Genomic DNA, 15,373 nt, shown 5'->3' with positions numbered 1-15,373 from the left:
AGGGCCATGGCTGGCAGAGCCCTGCCCAGCCCAGCGTCGGGAAGTTCGGGGCTGAAGCTTCGGAGGAGCAGCCTGTTCCGTTTGTTCTGCCTGTGGGCGTGCGCTCAAGTGACCAGAACTACCCCCGAACCTGCAGGATGTGTTTCTATGGCGTTTACATTGGTACCTTAGATCCCTTCTCCTACCCCAGGCGCTTCCCTGGAGTCTTCATCCTGTTCGATGAGAACCACTTGGGGTTCATCGATCTGGAGATGAAAAACTTAATCCTGTTTGGCAGAGTCCAGAACACCTTCCAGAATGTGGAGGCACCATCTCCGCAGGACTTCCTGGAGATGCTCTCGAAAATCAAATAAATATCAAAATATAAGTCTTTATTTTACTATGGTTGCAAATATCAAAAAATCCTATATATGACACGGCACCAGGGTTAAGTTAGGGTTTTCCAAAATGCTGGCACGCCGAGCTCAAAAGATTCGCCATCACTGGTGTAGGGGGACCCAAAAAAGCTCAGATATATTTCTTCTCCCAGCAGGAACCTCTCTTCCCAGGTGTGTGGACCTGATATTGAGAGTTCTGTCCCCATTCCCCGCTTCCCAACCCGTCCTACTCTGTATTGAGGAGGAGGAGGGGAACGGAAGGAAGAAGTAAAGCAATAAAAAGGGTCAAGGAGAAGAGCCCTTCAATGTACATAGGTGCCAAAGACTTCTGTTGGGAAGTTCTCTGTCCCGCCACCTAGGAATGAACAAAGCTCAGTTGGAGTCTTGAGTCAGAGGTGTCCCCCGAGGAAGACGAGCTGGAGCTGCTGGCATCTTCATCGCTACTGCTGGAGTCTGAGGAGCTGCTGCTTTCTGCCTTTCCCCCATGTTCCTTCTTTTCTTCAGATCCCCGTGAGGAATGAGAACAGTCCCCATTTGTCTCTGAAGACGCCTTCCCAGGAGCCTGTGGCCCCTGCTGTTTAAAATAGCCCACAGCCTTAGTGCCAAAGCACTAGCTATGCTTTATGGAGATAATGTATCTGTTAAATAAGCTTCCTTAAGGAATGAGCTCTATTGCTATTGGCGATGAATTCAATGTTAATAAATAAACAATATATATTAACTGGAATGTCTTTAAATAGAAACACACATAGAGCAGGATGATGTACTGACTGATGGATGGGTAATCTGTGGCCGGGGGCTGGAGGGAGACTGGCTCTGCCTTTTGGCCAAGGATGGTGTTTTTGTGCTTGCTGGTGCATGGAGTGTTTGTGCTATATTGTGGAACATGAGGGGAATTTGCTGTAGGCATGTAGTATCTGTCATTTTAGTCAGAAAGTAATTTGTTTTTAGAATGCAATGAAAAATCTATACTTACAGATAATAAAAGTAATAGATTATGCAATAGAAATATGAAAAAAAAGAATTCAAAGTAACGTATACATTGATTAAAATAAAATTGACTCCAAGAGGGATCTGAGTTTCCATTGCCACCTGGCAGCAACATGGCAGAAAAAGGTGGAGTGAAGAAATGCTAGTTGGCACTGTACCCGCCTGTCCCTGGTGTGGAGCTGAAATGACGCCTTCACCCAGTGGCAACAAGGCCATGGAGCTGGTTCTCCATTTTCACTGGGGTGGTAGCAACAGAGCCCCAAAGCGAGCTGAGCATACACTCCACCTGGACCTGCACGCTACACCCAAATAGGTGAGTGCTTGTTAAAAAGAACAAAGACCCACAGTCTCACGCCAGAATACCCAAACTGTCCAGGAAACAATAGAAAATTACATATCATCCCAAGAACCACGGCAATCACAAGTTGAATGAGAAAAGACAATCATGCCAACAAGATTACTCAGATGTTGGAATTATCTGATAAGGATTTTAAAAGCAGCCATTGTACAAAATGCTTCAATGGGCCATTATGAACACTAATACCTATTAGTAAAGCTAAAATGTAAAAGATTGACATTCCCAAGTGTGGGTGAGAATATATAGGAACTAGAAGTCCTATCCAGTGATGGTGGGAATATAAAATGATACAGTTAGTTTGGAGAACGGTTTGGCAGTTTCTTAACAAGTTAATCATATGTATTCACCTGCCATCTGATCTAGCCATCTCACATTAAGGCAGCGGTTCTCAACCTTTGGGGGTCGAACGAGCCTTTCACAGGGGTCGCCTAAGACCATCGGAAAACACATATATAATTACATATTGTTTTTGTGATTAATCACTATGCTTTAATTATGTTCAATTTGTAACAATGAAATTGGGGGTCACCACAACATGAGGAACTGTATTAAAGGGTCGCGGCATTAGGAAGGTTGAGAACCACTGCATTAAGGTATTATTTACTCAAGAGAAATGAAAGCATATCCCCATATAAAGACTTGTGCACAGCCTTTGCTGGTTTGGCTCAGTGGAAAGAGTGACGACGGCCTGCGGACTGAAGGGTCCGTGGTTCGATTCCAGTCAAGGGCACATGCCCGGGTTGTGGGCTTGATCCCCTGTAGGGGGCATGCAGGACGCATCCAATCAATGATTCTCTCTCATCATTGGCATTTCTATCTCTCTCCCTCTCCCTCTCTGAAATAATAATAATAAAAAAGGCTTGTGCTCAAATATTCATAACCATTTTTACTTGTAATAGCTAAAAATTGGAAACAATCCAAACGTCCATTAACAGATGAATGGATAAACAAATAATGGTATATGCATATAATGGAATACTTCATAGCACTAAATAAGGAACAAACCATTGCCACACTCAGAAATGTGGATCAATCTCAAAATTAATTATGTTGTATGAAAGGAGCCACACACAAAAAAGGGTACACATTGTATGGCTCTACTTAAATAAAGTTCTAGCAAATGCAAATTAAGCTGAAAAGTCAGAAAGCAGATGTGTGGTTGCCTGGGGAAGAGGAAGGGTAGAAGGCAAGGATTAGCAAGGGCCACCAGAAAAGTTTTCTGCCACGTGGATATGTTAATTATCTTTTTTGCGGAGGTTGTTTTCCAGGTGTACATATATGTTATAACTTATTAAATGGTACACTTTAAATATATTCTATTTGTGACTTGTCAATTACACCTCAATGTTTAAAATAAAGAACCTCAAATTAGTTCTAGTGACTGAGGATGACAATATGGCAAATTTCTAAACTTTTTAAAAATGTCTAAACTTCTAGGAAGACAAGAATGCATCTGAACTACCTGAAATCAGAGATAATATGCTTAGGTGGACTGTCCTCAAAAAACACGGTAAGCAGGAGCCACAACTAGTCTGTTGCTAACTTTACAATTGAGCTCACAGAGAATATGACCACTGAATAGTGGGCCCAGTCCAGCTGTCATTCAGGCTAGCTTTTCGGTTCTACCTTCCCACTCCTCAGATATCTTCGAGACTTGTAGTAACTTCGTATTAGGTACTGGCTGCTTGGATATAATTTTATTTAAAATAACTGATAGAGATGTTGTGTTTGTTTTTCTTTTCGAAGTGGGAGGTTATTCACACATCCTGTGACAATTTTCTGTTCTCCATTCATCTTGACTATTTAGAGAAACGCTGCACATGGAAGATTTGGGATTGTGTTAATTTAACTCGGGAGAGGCGGAGGAAACAACATACATTCCACAGAAGTCACTTGGGTTTTAGGTAATAGGAGAACCACAGCTTTACCAGGAGTCCTACCCTGTCCCCACAGGGCCACTCACAGGGCACGGTGTCACGCAGATACTCCCACCACTGCCGAAGCGTGGAGTCCCCCATCATGTGGACGACGTGACCAGCCAGGCAGCCCAGGATGCTGTTAACAGTGGGAAAGGAGCGGCTGGAGCAGGACAGTGAGTGCCACACGTGCCCGTGGTAGAAGCCAGAGGGCTTTGCGGTAGGGAGCCCAGGACTGCACGGGGGTCGAGAGGGTAGGGCTATAGAAAAGGAAAAACCAGAACACAACTAACATTTATTATTATAAAATTCTGGGCTCTCTTCTATGTGCTTTACGTACATCATTTCATTTACTTTTTTGCAAAAGTCCATGAAGTACTATTCACGAAGGCCCTGAATTGTTAAGCAATTTACCCATGGTCAAGAATAGTGACTGGCAGAGATAGACTTTTACCCAAGAAGTCTGACTTTACAGCACAGATTGCTAACCATTATGCATACTGCCCTGGCAGGAGGACTGGGGCTCAACTCCCAGTCAAGGACTAAAACCCCCTACGTCTATTCCCCACCCCACACCTGCCCGGTCCCCAGCAAATGCCAGCCCCACTCACCCAGGCTGCTGTTTCCTGGGGCTGCCCTTCTGATTTGGATTGGAGAAATGCCCCGAGGGAGCACCTTGTCTGTCACTTGCCTGGAGAAACACCAAGAGTGAGCATTGAGGGGGCTGAGCAGGTGAAAACTGGAATCCAGCATAGGGATATGATGGTTGACTTATAATTTCTACTCTGCCTAAGTCCTAAAAGAGTTTGAGGTAGCTACAATACAATGAGCACTTTTGTAATGAAGCAATTACAATCAGGAATCAGAAAAAAGTGATGGAAGAAAGAGAAAATCTTATCAGGAACCTGGACTTTCTGCAATCAACCTACCCATGAGCTCTCAGGTTACTAACAGGCCAGGCAATAAAAGAGCATCCACGCTGGATCATGTAGCTCTTCTCTGATAAAGAAGGGTACACAAGCCAGGAGAAAGAAACTCTCTCTTCCTAGCACTACATTCTGGAAGGAACATGAGCAGAATAATTTTTGTTACAAAAAACTCAGGCAGTGGAGATCATAATCCCTCACTACTTAAGTGTGGGCTGTACCTAGCGTTGCCCAAAGGGCACAGTGTGGAAGGAGAGGGTGTGGGAGAGTAGTTTTGTGGTGGAGAAACACTGCCCAGCCAGGTTAAAATCAACACTCATAAATCACGTTGGTAGCATGTACACTTGATATAATGTGATGAAAATGTAACCTGATCTCTGTGACCTTCTTCCTCAAAACCATAACCCACCTCTAATCATAAGAATAACATCAGACAAATTGCAACAGAGAGGAATACTACAATATAATTAACCGGTACTCCTCAAAACTGTCCAAGTCATAAAAAATAAGGAAAGTATAAGAATCTGTCACAACCGAGGACCTTGATGACTAAATGTAATGCAGAATTCTGGATGGGATTCTGGAACAGAAAAAGGACATTAGATTAAAATAGCAATGTTTTCCCTGGCCGGTTTGGCTCAGTGGATAGAGCGTCGGCCTGTGGACCCAAGGGTCCCAGGTTCGATTCCAGTCAAGGGCACATGCCTGGGTCGCAGGCTCGAACCCCACTAGGGGATGTGCAGGAGGCGGCTGATCCATGATTCTCTTTCATTGATGATGTTTCTATCTCCCTCCCTCCTTCTCCCTTCCTTTCTGAAATCAATAAAAAATATATTTAAAAAATAAAATAAAATAGCAATGTTTAACCTTCTTTCATCTCATGACAGACACAAATTAATTACTACAATTCTGTGACACACCAAAAAATGCAATTTTAATTTTGATTCATTCACGCCGGACAGCTATTGTTATGTTGGCTGTTATTTTTTGTTTGTTTGTTTGACAGTCTAAGGGAAAAAAGGTCAGCACCCCTGACTAGTCAGGTATTGTATGTTTTAAAAATTATTGCAGCTCACCATTGAAAAGTCACTGGGTTAAAACTAAAGAAACCTAAATAGACTATGGACTTAATAATAATGTATCGATATTGGTTCAAGGATTGCAACAAACATACCACACTAATATAAAATGTTAATAATAGGAGAAATTATGGGGGAAAGCAGATAGGGGAATCTCTGTACTATCTGCTCTATTTCTTTGTAAATCTAAAACAGTTATAATTCATAAAGTTTAGTAGTAAAAAAATTCCACAGAGAAACAAAAGTATTTGTCTACAAAAGTCTTATGCCCCAATATTAACAGCAGTTTGATTCATAATTGCTAAAAGTGGAAACAACCCAAATGTTCAAGAGGTGAATGGATAAATAAACTGTAGTATATCTGTACAATGGAACACCGTTCATCAATAAAAAAGAGAAAATTACTGATATGCAACAACATGGATGAATCTCAAAAGCATGTTACTGAGTGAAAGAAGCCAGATACAAGAGTACAAACTGTATGGTTACATTTTTATGCAATTCTAGAAAAGGCAAAACTAATACCTGCTTTCAGAAAGCAAATCAGTGCTTGCCTGGGGCTGGAGGTGGATGAGGAAAATTGACTGTAAAGGGACACAGGGAATCTTTAGAGGTGGTGGAAATGTGCTATTTCTTGATTGTGGTGACAGTTAATGGGTATACACATTTATTAAAACTCAGTAGATAGAGTGTAGGATGCAGGCTCCTCCCTTGACCGGGGCCCTGGTCGGGGCTTATGCAGGAGGTAATCAATCGATGTGTTTCTCTCACATCAATATTTATCTCTGTCTTTCCCCCTCTCTTCCACTCTCTTTAAAAATCAATGGAAAAATATCCTTGGTTGAGGATTAAAAACAGAACAAAACAAAAAATCTCATTGACCTGCACATTTCAAACAAGACTATTTCATTGTATATAAATTATACTGTAATAAAGCAGATTAAAGTTTTTAAAAAATTTCATCAAAACAAAAACTCAGACAATCCTATATAATAAAGAGCTAATATGCAAATGGTCATCACAACCTCGCACCCTTGTGCCGGAACTGCTCAGCCACTTAACACTGGAGAGAGAGGAATGGGGACCAGCCAGGCTGCGGCCCGGGAGAGGGACAAGCCGCCTGCCCTGCTGTCCTGGGCACCTGCAGCTGCGGGTCAGGCGAAGCCACCCGCCCACGGTCCTCTGTGGCTGCAGCCGGCCCGGGCGAAGCTGGCCTGGGTCCTGGGTGCCTGCGACTAGCTGGTGGAGGGAATCCTGGGTCCCAGGTGCAGGGCAAGGCAGAGACAGTTAGCGATCAGGCCACCCGCCCACGGTCCTCTGTGGCTGCAGCCGGCCCGGGCGAAGCTGGCCTGGGTCCTGGGTGCCTGCGACTAGCTGGTGGAGGGAATCCTGGGTCCCAGGTGCAGGGCAAGGCAGAGACAGTTAGGGGCGATCAGGCAGGCAGAGGTGGTTAGAGGCGATCAGGCAGGCAGGCAGAGGGGTTAGGGATATAATCAGGCAGGCAGGCAGGCAGGCAAGCAGTTAGGAGCCAGCGGTCCCGGATTTCGAGAGGCAGTCCGACATACCCCGAGGGGTCCCGGCCAGACTGGGGGGACTTCCCCCCCTCCTGGTGCACGAAATTCATGCACTGGGCCTCTAGTAGGAATATAAGTTGCTGAGGAGGCAATAATGAAATAACTAGCTATTAAATAAGAGTAAATATTTGAGTGTATGAACTGCTGTCTTTAGAACTGATGGACGACAGTTCCAGTGAGGCTGGAAATGCTATTGGGCAATCTTTTTGTGTGTTTCCACCATTCCTCAAGTGTAGGACATTTGAGATTGGGAGAGGCATCTTTCTTACCTCATCTTTCTTCCTTCACTTCCCAGGCCCGGGAGAGAGGGATGGGGCAGCACCTCCTAATCAACAGGAGCTTTCTTAACATTCACTTCTTTATCAGGAAATATGTCAATCTCTGCACCCATCCTCACTGCCTGCTCTCTATACTCAGCAGATGTGACACATCTATCTCCTACTGCTACCTCCTTCTGCATCTTTTAGATTGTGCCCCCTTTTTTCTCTCTCAGAATATAAACATAATCACATCTGCTCCACTGAATAAACTGCCTCTTCCATGACCTCTTCCTATAGCTATAACTCTGTCAGGTTCCTTTCCTTCATAGGACAACTTCTTGAACGACTCATCTGCACATTTTAAAATTTACTTTTTTGTGTACCCAACATCCAGCTCTACAGGATCTTAACGTTTTGCCAGGTTTGAATTAGATCTTTCTTTAGAAATGAATAGATCAACAGATAAAATTAAAAATAATGTTAAAACTAAATGTTGGGGAGGGTGCAGAGAAACTGGACCTCTCAGACATTGCTGATGGGAATGTAAATGGTAAGGCCACTCTGGACAATAATTTGGTAGTTTCTTATAAAACTAAATGTCCACTAATTGTACAACCCAGCAATCACATACAGGCAGCTATTCCAGAGAAATGAATAAAAACCTATGTATGAATATTATTATTATTATTTGTGCCTTTTATTATATCTTAATGTTTTCCTGACCCAAAATAAAAACAATATTTTCTTTTTGAAGTTTTCCTTTTTTTTTTTTTTTACATTTAGGTCTTTAATTTTCCTAAACATTGAATTTTATGTATATACTCTAGAGTTCAGATCGAATTATATTCTTTTCTATTTATTTACTATTCAACATATTCTCCATTGGTTTGAATACCTATTATGTTTAGGTAAAGTTAGTTATCTTCATGGATTTAGTCTATTTTATGATTTATTTAACTGTGCCTAAACAAATGAAACTGTGCCACATTTCATGTCAAGAGACCTACCTACAATTATTTCACACAAAATATTGAAATATAAAGAGAAGAAAAATATATACTATGAAAACACTAAACAAATGAGAGTTGTTATAATATTCATAGTGTCAAAATTAGAACTTAAGACAAAAAGCAAGAAAGTAACATGAGTAATTTACCATTAACATAAGACAATCACAAAGTTGAATATACTTAACAACATGACCTTGAAAAGTATAGATTGAAAACAGCCTGAATCACAAAGAGAAATAGTCACATCTACAAACACAGTATGATACACTTATGTCTAAGCTAATAGATTGAGCACTCAGAAAAATTAGTGAAGATATACATGTTTGGAATAAAAATGTCAACAATCTAAATCAAATAGGTTCAGAATTCCATTCTGAAGAAATAGAGAATACAAATTATTTTATTTATTTTTAAAAATATATTTGTATTGATTTCAGAGAGGAAGGAAGAGGGAGAGAGAGATAGTAACATCAATGATGAGAGAAAACCATTGATCGGCCACCTCCTGCCTCCCACAACCTAGGCATGTGCCCTGACCGGGAATTGAACTGCAGCCTCCTGGCTCATAGGTCGATGCCCAATCACTGAGCCACACTGGCTGAGCGAGAATACGAACTATTTTTTAAGAAAATATAGCCCTAACCGGTTTGGCTCAGTGGATAGAGCATCGGCCTATGGACTGAAGGGTCCCAGGTTCGATTCCGGTCAAGGGCATGTACCTTGGTTGCGGGCACATCCCCAGTAGGAGGTGTACAGGAGGCAGCTGATGGATGTTTCTCTCTCATTGATGTTCCTATCTCTCTATCCCTTTCCCTTCCTCTCTGTAAAAAAATCAATAAAAAATGTTTAAAAAAAAAGAAAGAAAATATAGAACACTAACAAAAACTTAGTCATTTACTGGGTCACAAATAAAATTTCAACAAATTTCAAAGAATTAATATCAGAAACCGTATTTCTAGTCATAATGCAAGTAAATTAAGAAAAAGATATTAAGATAGCCACCTCCCTACCTTATATTCAGAAACTAAACATAATTCCTAAGTAATTCATGAATTAAAGAGAAAATTACTGTGTAAATTACAAAACACGTGAAAATGAATAAAAATGAAGTTTCCATATACAAAAATTTGAAGAATATAAGCTAAAGCTGTACCCTGAAGGAAATTTATAGCCTTAACTATTTTTATCCCATATAAGGAAGATTGATAGATTGGTGAATTGTTCTGAATCACGAAATTAGAAAAAAAAGAAATAAGGGGCTATAATGAGGTATTCCACATATGCTTGCATAAGAGGCTGTTCCCATTGGGCGCTATCACAGTTACTCCTTACCAGATTCCATCCCACTCTGCTAGAGGCTGCTGCATGCTCTGGCAGGCCTGCCCCAATTTTCTGCTTAACACAGGGCTGCTTGCCTAAAAATCTACAATTTCAATAGGCATGCTGTCTCTGTTGGTTATTACCACTGATAGGAGTATCTTTTCATATTAATAAATATAATTGTATAAAATAAAAAAGAAATAAATCCTGAAATAAATCAAAGGAACACATATCAAAGATATAGCAGGAACACATAAAATAGAATGGAGATTCATTTTTCTGATAATATGGCAGAACCAAGTATTCACACCAACCCTTACACTGAGAACCACTAAAAATTCTGAACAAAAAAAATCTTTAATGTTTTTTAAAAATAGATTTTTAAATAATTGAAGATCTAACAAAAGAAGGAATTTTTATGTATTTATGTATTTTTAGATGAAAATCTAAGTGCAGGCAGGAATTTAAATAAATAAATGAGGCACTTGGAGACACTTTTGCCCTGAGGTCATTTGCTCTGCCTTGAACATCTTGTCTCTTATCCTTCTGGAGAATTCCTATTTTTTTCTTTAAACCCCAGATCAATTGTAACCTTCCTTAAATGGATAGCCTGACCAGTTTCTTGTGGTACATATCTGTTTAGAAATGTCTGTCATATAATAGGCGCGCAACAAGCACCTGTTGAATGAGAGTATAAATAAAGGAGTGGTATCCTAGTAAACTGGGGAGGGACATTGTGTCCCAGGGACAATATTTAGAAAGAAGGATGTGGCTTCCTGTTGGTACAAGCTCCCCTGCTCTTGTGTTTCCTTACCATGCCAGCAGGGCCTCATCACGTAGAGTAGTTACATTCAGGTAACTTCCACTTGAGTGCCCAACTAAAGAGTTGCAGGGCAGGGTAGAGGGCTGAGCACAGAACCAGACTTCACCCGAATCCGTATTTCTGTACTGGCAGGTAGGCCCTCTTGTTCCAATGGACAGAGCGTCAACATTGCAAATCACAGTCTCTTCAATGCCCGTGGGTCCCCGGAAATACCCTCTAAAATCAACAGTGGCTCTTTTCTCTCTCCAGATTCTTCGCAGAACCCCCACTGCCTCGCTGGAATGGATCAGCCGCACTTGCACCTGGGCCTGCCCAGCCCAAAGAAGGGGGAAGGACAGCAGGTATGTGCCGTTCTCCAGATCCTGGACATCCCCAGGGACCCCTGCCTTCAAGTCAGGACCCAGCAGCTTTGTCCGAAACAGATCCCCACCGTGGGTCTTGGGCCTGCCCCTATGGTCTCTGGCAACAAGGATGGCCTCCAAGTAGCTTCCCAGGGCATAGCTGGCCTGCGCAGGACCTCTCAGGTGGTAGGTGGAGTTCTGGGGGCTGGTGGAGGCCAATAGGTCCTTTTCTTCTCCTGGGCTTGAAGGCCAGTACAAAAGATGGGTCAGGTTGCCAAACTCCTGGGAGACAGACTCCAAGAGGGAGGGCGTGGGGACAGGTTTAGAGGCACAGCAAGGTGCTGGGGGCCGAGGGATGGTGTTGTCAGGCCAGGGCATCTTGAAGTAGAAGATCTGTGGGTGGAGAAAGGAGAATCTATCAATGGTTTATGTTTTCTTCACTTTCCTTCAGGAAGGAGATTTCCACTCACCAAAACCAGTCCCCTCTGCCAGGAGTCCTATCCTGCCTGCACCAAGCTGTCTGTCATTCACTAGCCTCGTCAGTGTCTGAGTCATTATCCAGTTAGTTAAAAGGAGCACCTCCTGTGAAGATGAAGTTTTATCCCTGGATCTCAACTGTATCCTTATCTCAGCCTTATAACCTCCACTACCACCCTCATCCCCACGCAACATGCACAGAGATACGTGCAGGCCTACATCTAATTGTCGTATCTCTTACCTCCCAGAACCTGGCATTCTGATGAAGTGTCCTCTTTTTTCTTCCTATTCCCTCTCTCTACCATCTCACCCCCACCATTTCCAAACTAGATTTCCAACAGAGAATTGGAGGTGGGCAAGTCCATTACTCAGTGCTGTTGAGGGTTAAAAAAGCAGGAGGTTAGACCGTTTCTTAGGGAGCTCCCGCTCTAATTGGGCTCAGTGGACAAAAGAAGCAATTCGAAACTATTGGAAAAGTAAGAGGCTGTAGAAAGGCAGAGACAGAGGTGATGGCTGGAAAAAGAACCGATATATGGCAGGTTCTTTTCTAGGAAGACATGGTGTTTGCTATGACAAAAGAGTCTCCTCCGGGGGCCCAGCGCTCTCTGGTATCATATTCCATGAAACACAAAGTCACAAATACAGACCAGGAAGAGCAGTAGAGGGAGGCCTTGTGTTGTGTGGTGGATACGAGAGTGGGCCTATGTGCCTGACCTATCAGATACTTACCTACACCCACCAATAGTCCCTTCTATTCAAGCAAGTGTGATTCAGAAAAGAAGCAACCAGTGACACATCTCAAATTCCATGGCAGCACATGGAGGGTGTGTCTGAGGCTGAAATCTCTGCTTTGATTGCTGGAGGAGAAAACACTCACAGGACTGGCTCCTCTCCGGGCTGGAGAGAAGCAGGGTTCAACATCTTGGAATCTGGGCTCAGATGCAGTATTATGTGGTTTCTTGGGATGCTTAGCCCACACAGGCCAGTGGTGTCTTGGAGGAAAGTATACCTGGCAAGGTGTCTGGTCCTGATGGGGCCTGTTTACAGACCCTCATCCTGGGCTGGGAGAAGATCAGGGGAGCGCTAAATTGGCAGATCACAAGTCAGAATGGCTTCTTGTCCATCTGAACAACGGGCAGGAACGTGTCAGTGAGCATGTCTTACATTCTCAGAGGCGGAGACTGTTTTGCCTCCTGTTGCTTGCAGCTTTGCCACCACGCAAAGGGTCCTGAAAATTTGAACTGACCGGCAAGAGTGGCCAAGGGTTCTGTTATGGCAAACTTGAACAGAGTTGAGAAAGACCAAAAGTATCAGTTCAACATGAAAAGAATTATTAGTTGGGGGAGGTTACATGAAAAGAATGATTAGCTGCTTGTTTTGTTATTCCTGTCATATGCACATTATATATATTCTTTGGCATGTGAAAAATATTTCATAATAAAAACAAAAACTGTAAAAAATTCTCTGCTTAATTTCTTTTTAACCAAAAAGGAACTATAAAAATAAAAATACAATCTGTCTAGGTAGAAATAAAAGAGACATCTTCAGAAGTAACATCTTTAAGGTGGCGACTAGGAAACCCTGAATCCTCTTTCCCCCATGAATTCACAGATCCAGCAACAATTCAGTCACTGAAAGGCTTTTATACCAGGTGAACAGGAAAACAGACTTACCAAAAGTGGTAAGGAGATTCAGGACACCCCTGGTATACTGTAATATGGTCAGGAAGAGAACCCCAGCTCCCAGCTTCTATCAGCTCTAGTGTCCCAACTTTTCTGTAAGGGTCTTCAGTGAACTGGTTTCTGGCCTGCCAGTTTGCAATGCTGATGAGACCAGCACAATCTAGCTGCCTGGGAGAGAACAAGGACTACTAGCTTAAGCTGGTCGTCACCATAGCTCCTTCCCCCTGGCTCAGCATGGCTCTCTATGTTGGTGAAAGAAGCCAGTCACAGAAAGACAACTATTGCATGATTCCTTTTATATCAAGAATCTAAAATTGTAAAATTTATGGAACTGAAGAATGGTGTTTGCCAGATGGCAGGGAGAGGAATAAATGGGGAGTTATTGATAGATCCTCCCTTCCCCCCAACTGGTGGGCGGAGTATGACGTAACCTGCAGCCTAGAAATACCTGAGCGACTAACCATGTACCTTATATGGACTATACATTGGACCACCAATCCACACCTGCCAAATACCCTAAGCCCTTGTTCCTATAAGGACCATACATTAAGCCACCAACCAGCCTGCGCCGAGTACACTAAGCCCCCATTCCTTCCCATTCCGCCCCTCAAAAGGCGTGCCCACCTCTGCACGTGCTGCTGTCCTCCAATTGGGAGACAGCCCGCAGGTCTCTTTCCCCTAATAAGGCCTGTAATCCTGGTTTTCAGCTCCCAACTGTTCTCACAGTTATTAGTTAACAAGCGTAACGTTTTAGTTAAGCAAGATAAACTCTACAGGTCTGTTGTACAACATTGTATCTAAAATACTGTATTGTATACTTTAAAAATTGTTAAGCAGGCAGATCTCATGTTAAGAGATAATAAATCTTATAATAATAAAATAAAATTAAAAATATTTTTTACTCAAAAGACACTATTAGAATGAAAAGCAGGCATGACACAGAGCTGGAGAAGATATTTGTACCATGCACAACAAATGAAGGAGCTTGTATCCAGAATCTCTAAAGAATTCCTATAGATTAATAAGAAAAGACAAACAACCTAATTGTTTCACAGAGGAAATTCAATGACCAATAAATATATGAATAGGTGCTTAGCTGAATTAGTAAGAAAAGGATTGCAAACTAAAACCACAATGAAATACCTTTACATATCCAAAGAAAGGTTACAACTAAAAGACAATACCAATGTTAGTGAGGATGTGAAGCAACTGAATCTCTCATTGTGCTGGTGAGAACATAAATTGGGAAAACTACTTTGCAACACTGTCAGTAGGTACTAAAGCAGCGGTTCTCAACCTGTGGGTCGCGACCCCTTTGGGGGTCGATCGACCCTTTCACAGGGGTCGCCAAGACCATCGGAAAACACATATTTTCGATGGTCTTAGGAACTGAGACACTGCTCCTCTATCCGTCTCCAGGCGGGTCTGCCCACACGCAGATACGCCCACATACGAGTACCCGGCGTGATGACATCATCGCGCCAACCCCATCACATACACCCCGTACAAATACAGGTGTATGTGACAGGGTTGGCACCATAATGTACTTATGCGGACCAGTCACACACGTGTAGAGAGCAGCTGCTGTGTTGAAAGCAGCTGCTGTGTTGAAAGCAGCTACTCTGTTAAAAGCAGCTGCTGTGTTGAAGCAGCAGTATTGGAGGTAAAACGACACTTCATGAATTATAATTACTGGGTAAATGTAAAATCATGTACTGTAAAATCATCAACTACTGAAAAAAAAAATATCTGTACCATGGGAACTTAATCTGGATGTTGATCGGTCTTTTTATATTCAGAGGCGGTTGATGTGAATACTGCCCCCTTGTGATAGTAACAGGTATGTAAAAAAAACAAACACAGAATGGTAAATCATAGGAAACTTTAATGAACTGTATTGACTGAACTATGCCATGTATCATCTTTTGTATTATTTTTCTTTAAATATGGAATGCTTCACGAATTTGCGTGTCATCCTTGCGCAGGGGTCATGCTAATCTTCTCTGTATCGTTCCAATTTTAGTATATGTGCTGCTGAAGCGAGCACATCTTTTGTATTATTAAAGATATTGTTATATATTATTTTCATTAGCAAACCATCCCATGACAATGGATCATGTAGAGAAGAACGTTAAGAAAAGAAAATATAGTGAGGATTTTTTACAGTATGGTTTTACCTCAATAATTACAGCAGGAATTGAGAAACCGCAATGTGTTATTTGTTGTGAAGTTCTATCAGC

The 15,373-nt window shown here is 42.2% G+C and overlaps 1 protein-coding gene across 1 annotated transcript in view; it reads right to left on the bottom strand.

Moving 5' to 3' along the window:
* The window catches only part of LOC102247214 (NXPE family member 3), a 40,468-nt gene that overhangs the window by 14,765 nt on the left and 10,330 nt on the right, over positions 1-15,373 (bottom strand). The window contains exons 2-4 of the mRNA XM_014535531.1: positions 10,625-11,367; positions 4,253-4,332; positions 3,689-3,901 (exon numbers count right to left, since the gene is read on the bottom strand). Of these exons, the coding sequence (XP_014391017.1) occupies positions 3,689-3,901; positions 4,253-4,332; positions 10,625-11,367 (1,036 nt within the window). The remainder of the gene's footprint in view (positions 1-3,688; positions 3,902-4,252; positions 4,333-10,624; positions 11,368-15,373) is intronic.

This window comes from Myotis brandtii, unplaced genomic scaffold (genome assembly GCF_000412655.1).
Source record: "Myotis brandtii unplaced genomic scaffold, ASM41265v1 scaffold1441, whole genome shotgun sequence".
NCBI classification, from domain to species: Eukaryota; Metazoa; Chordata; class Mammalia; order Chiroptera; family Vespertilionidae; genus Myotis; species Myotis brandtii.
Note: the sequence above shows the minus strand (reverse complement) of the source record. Positions and strands in the feature narration are given on the sequence as shown.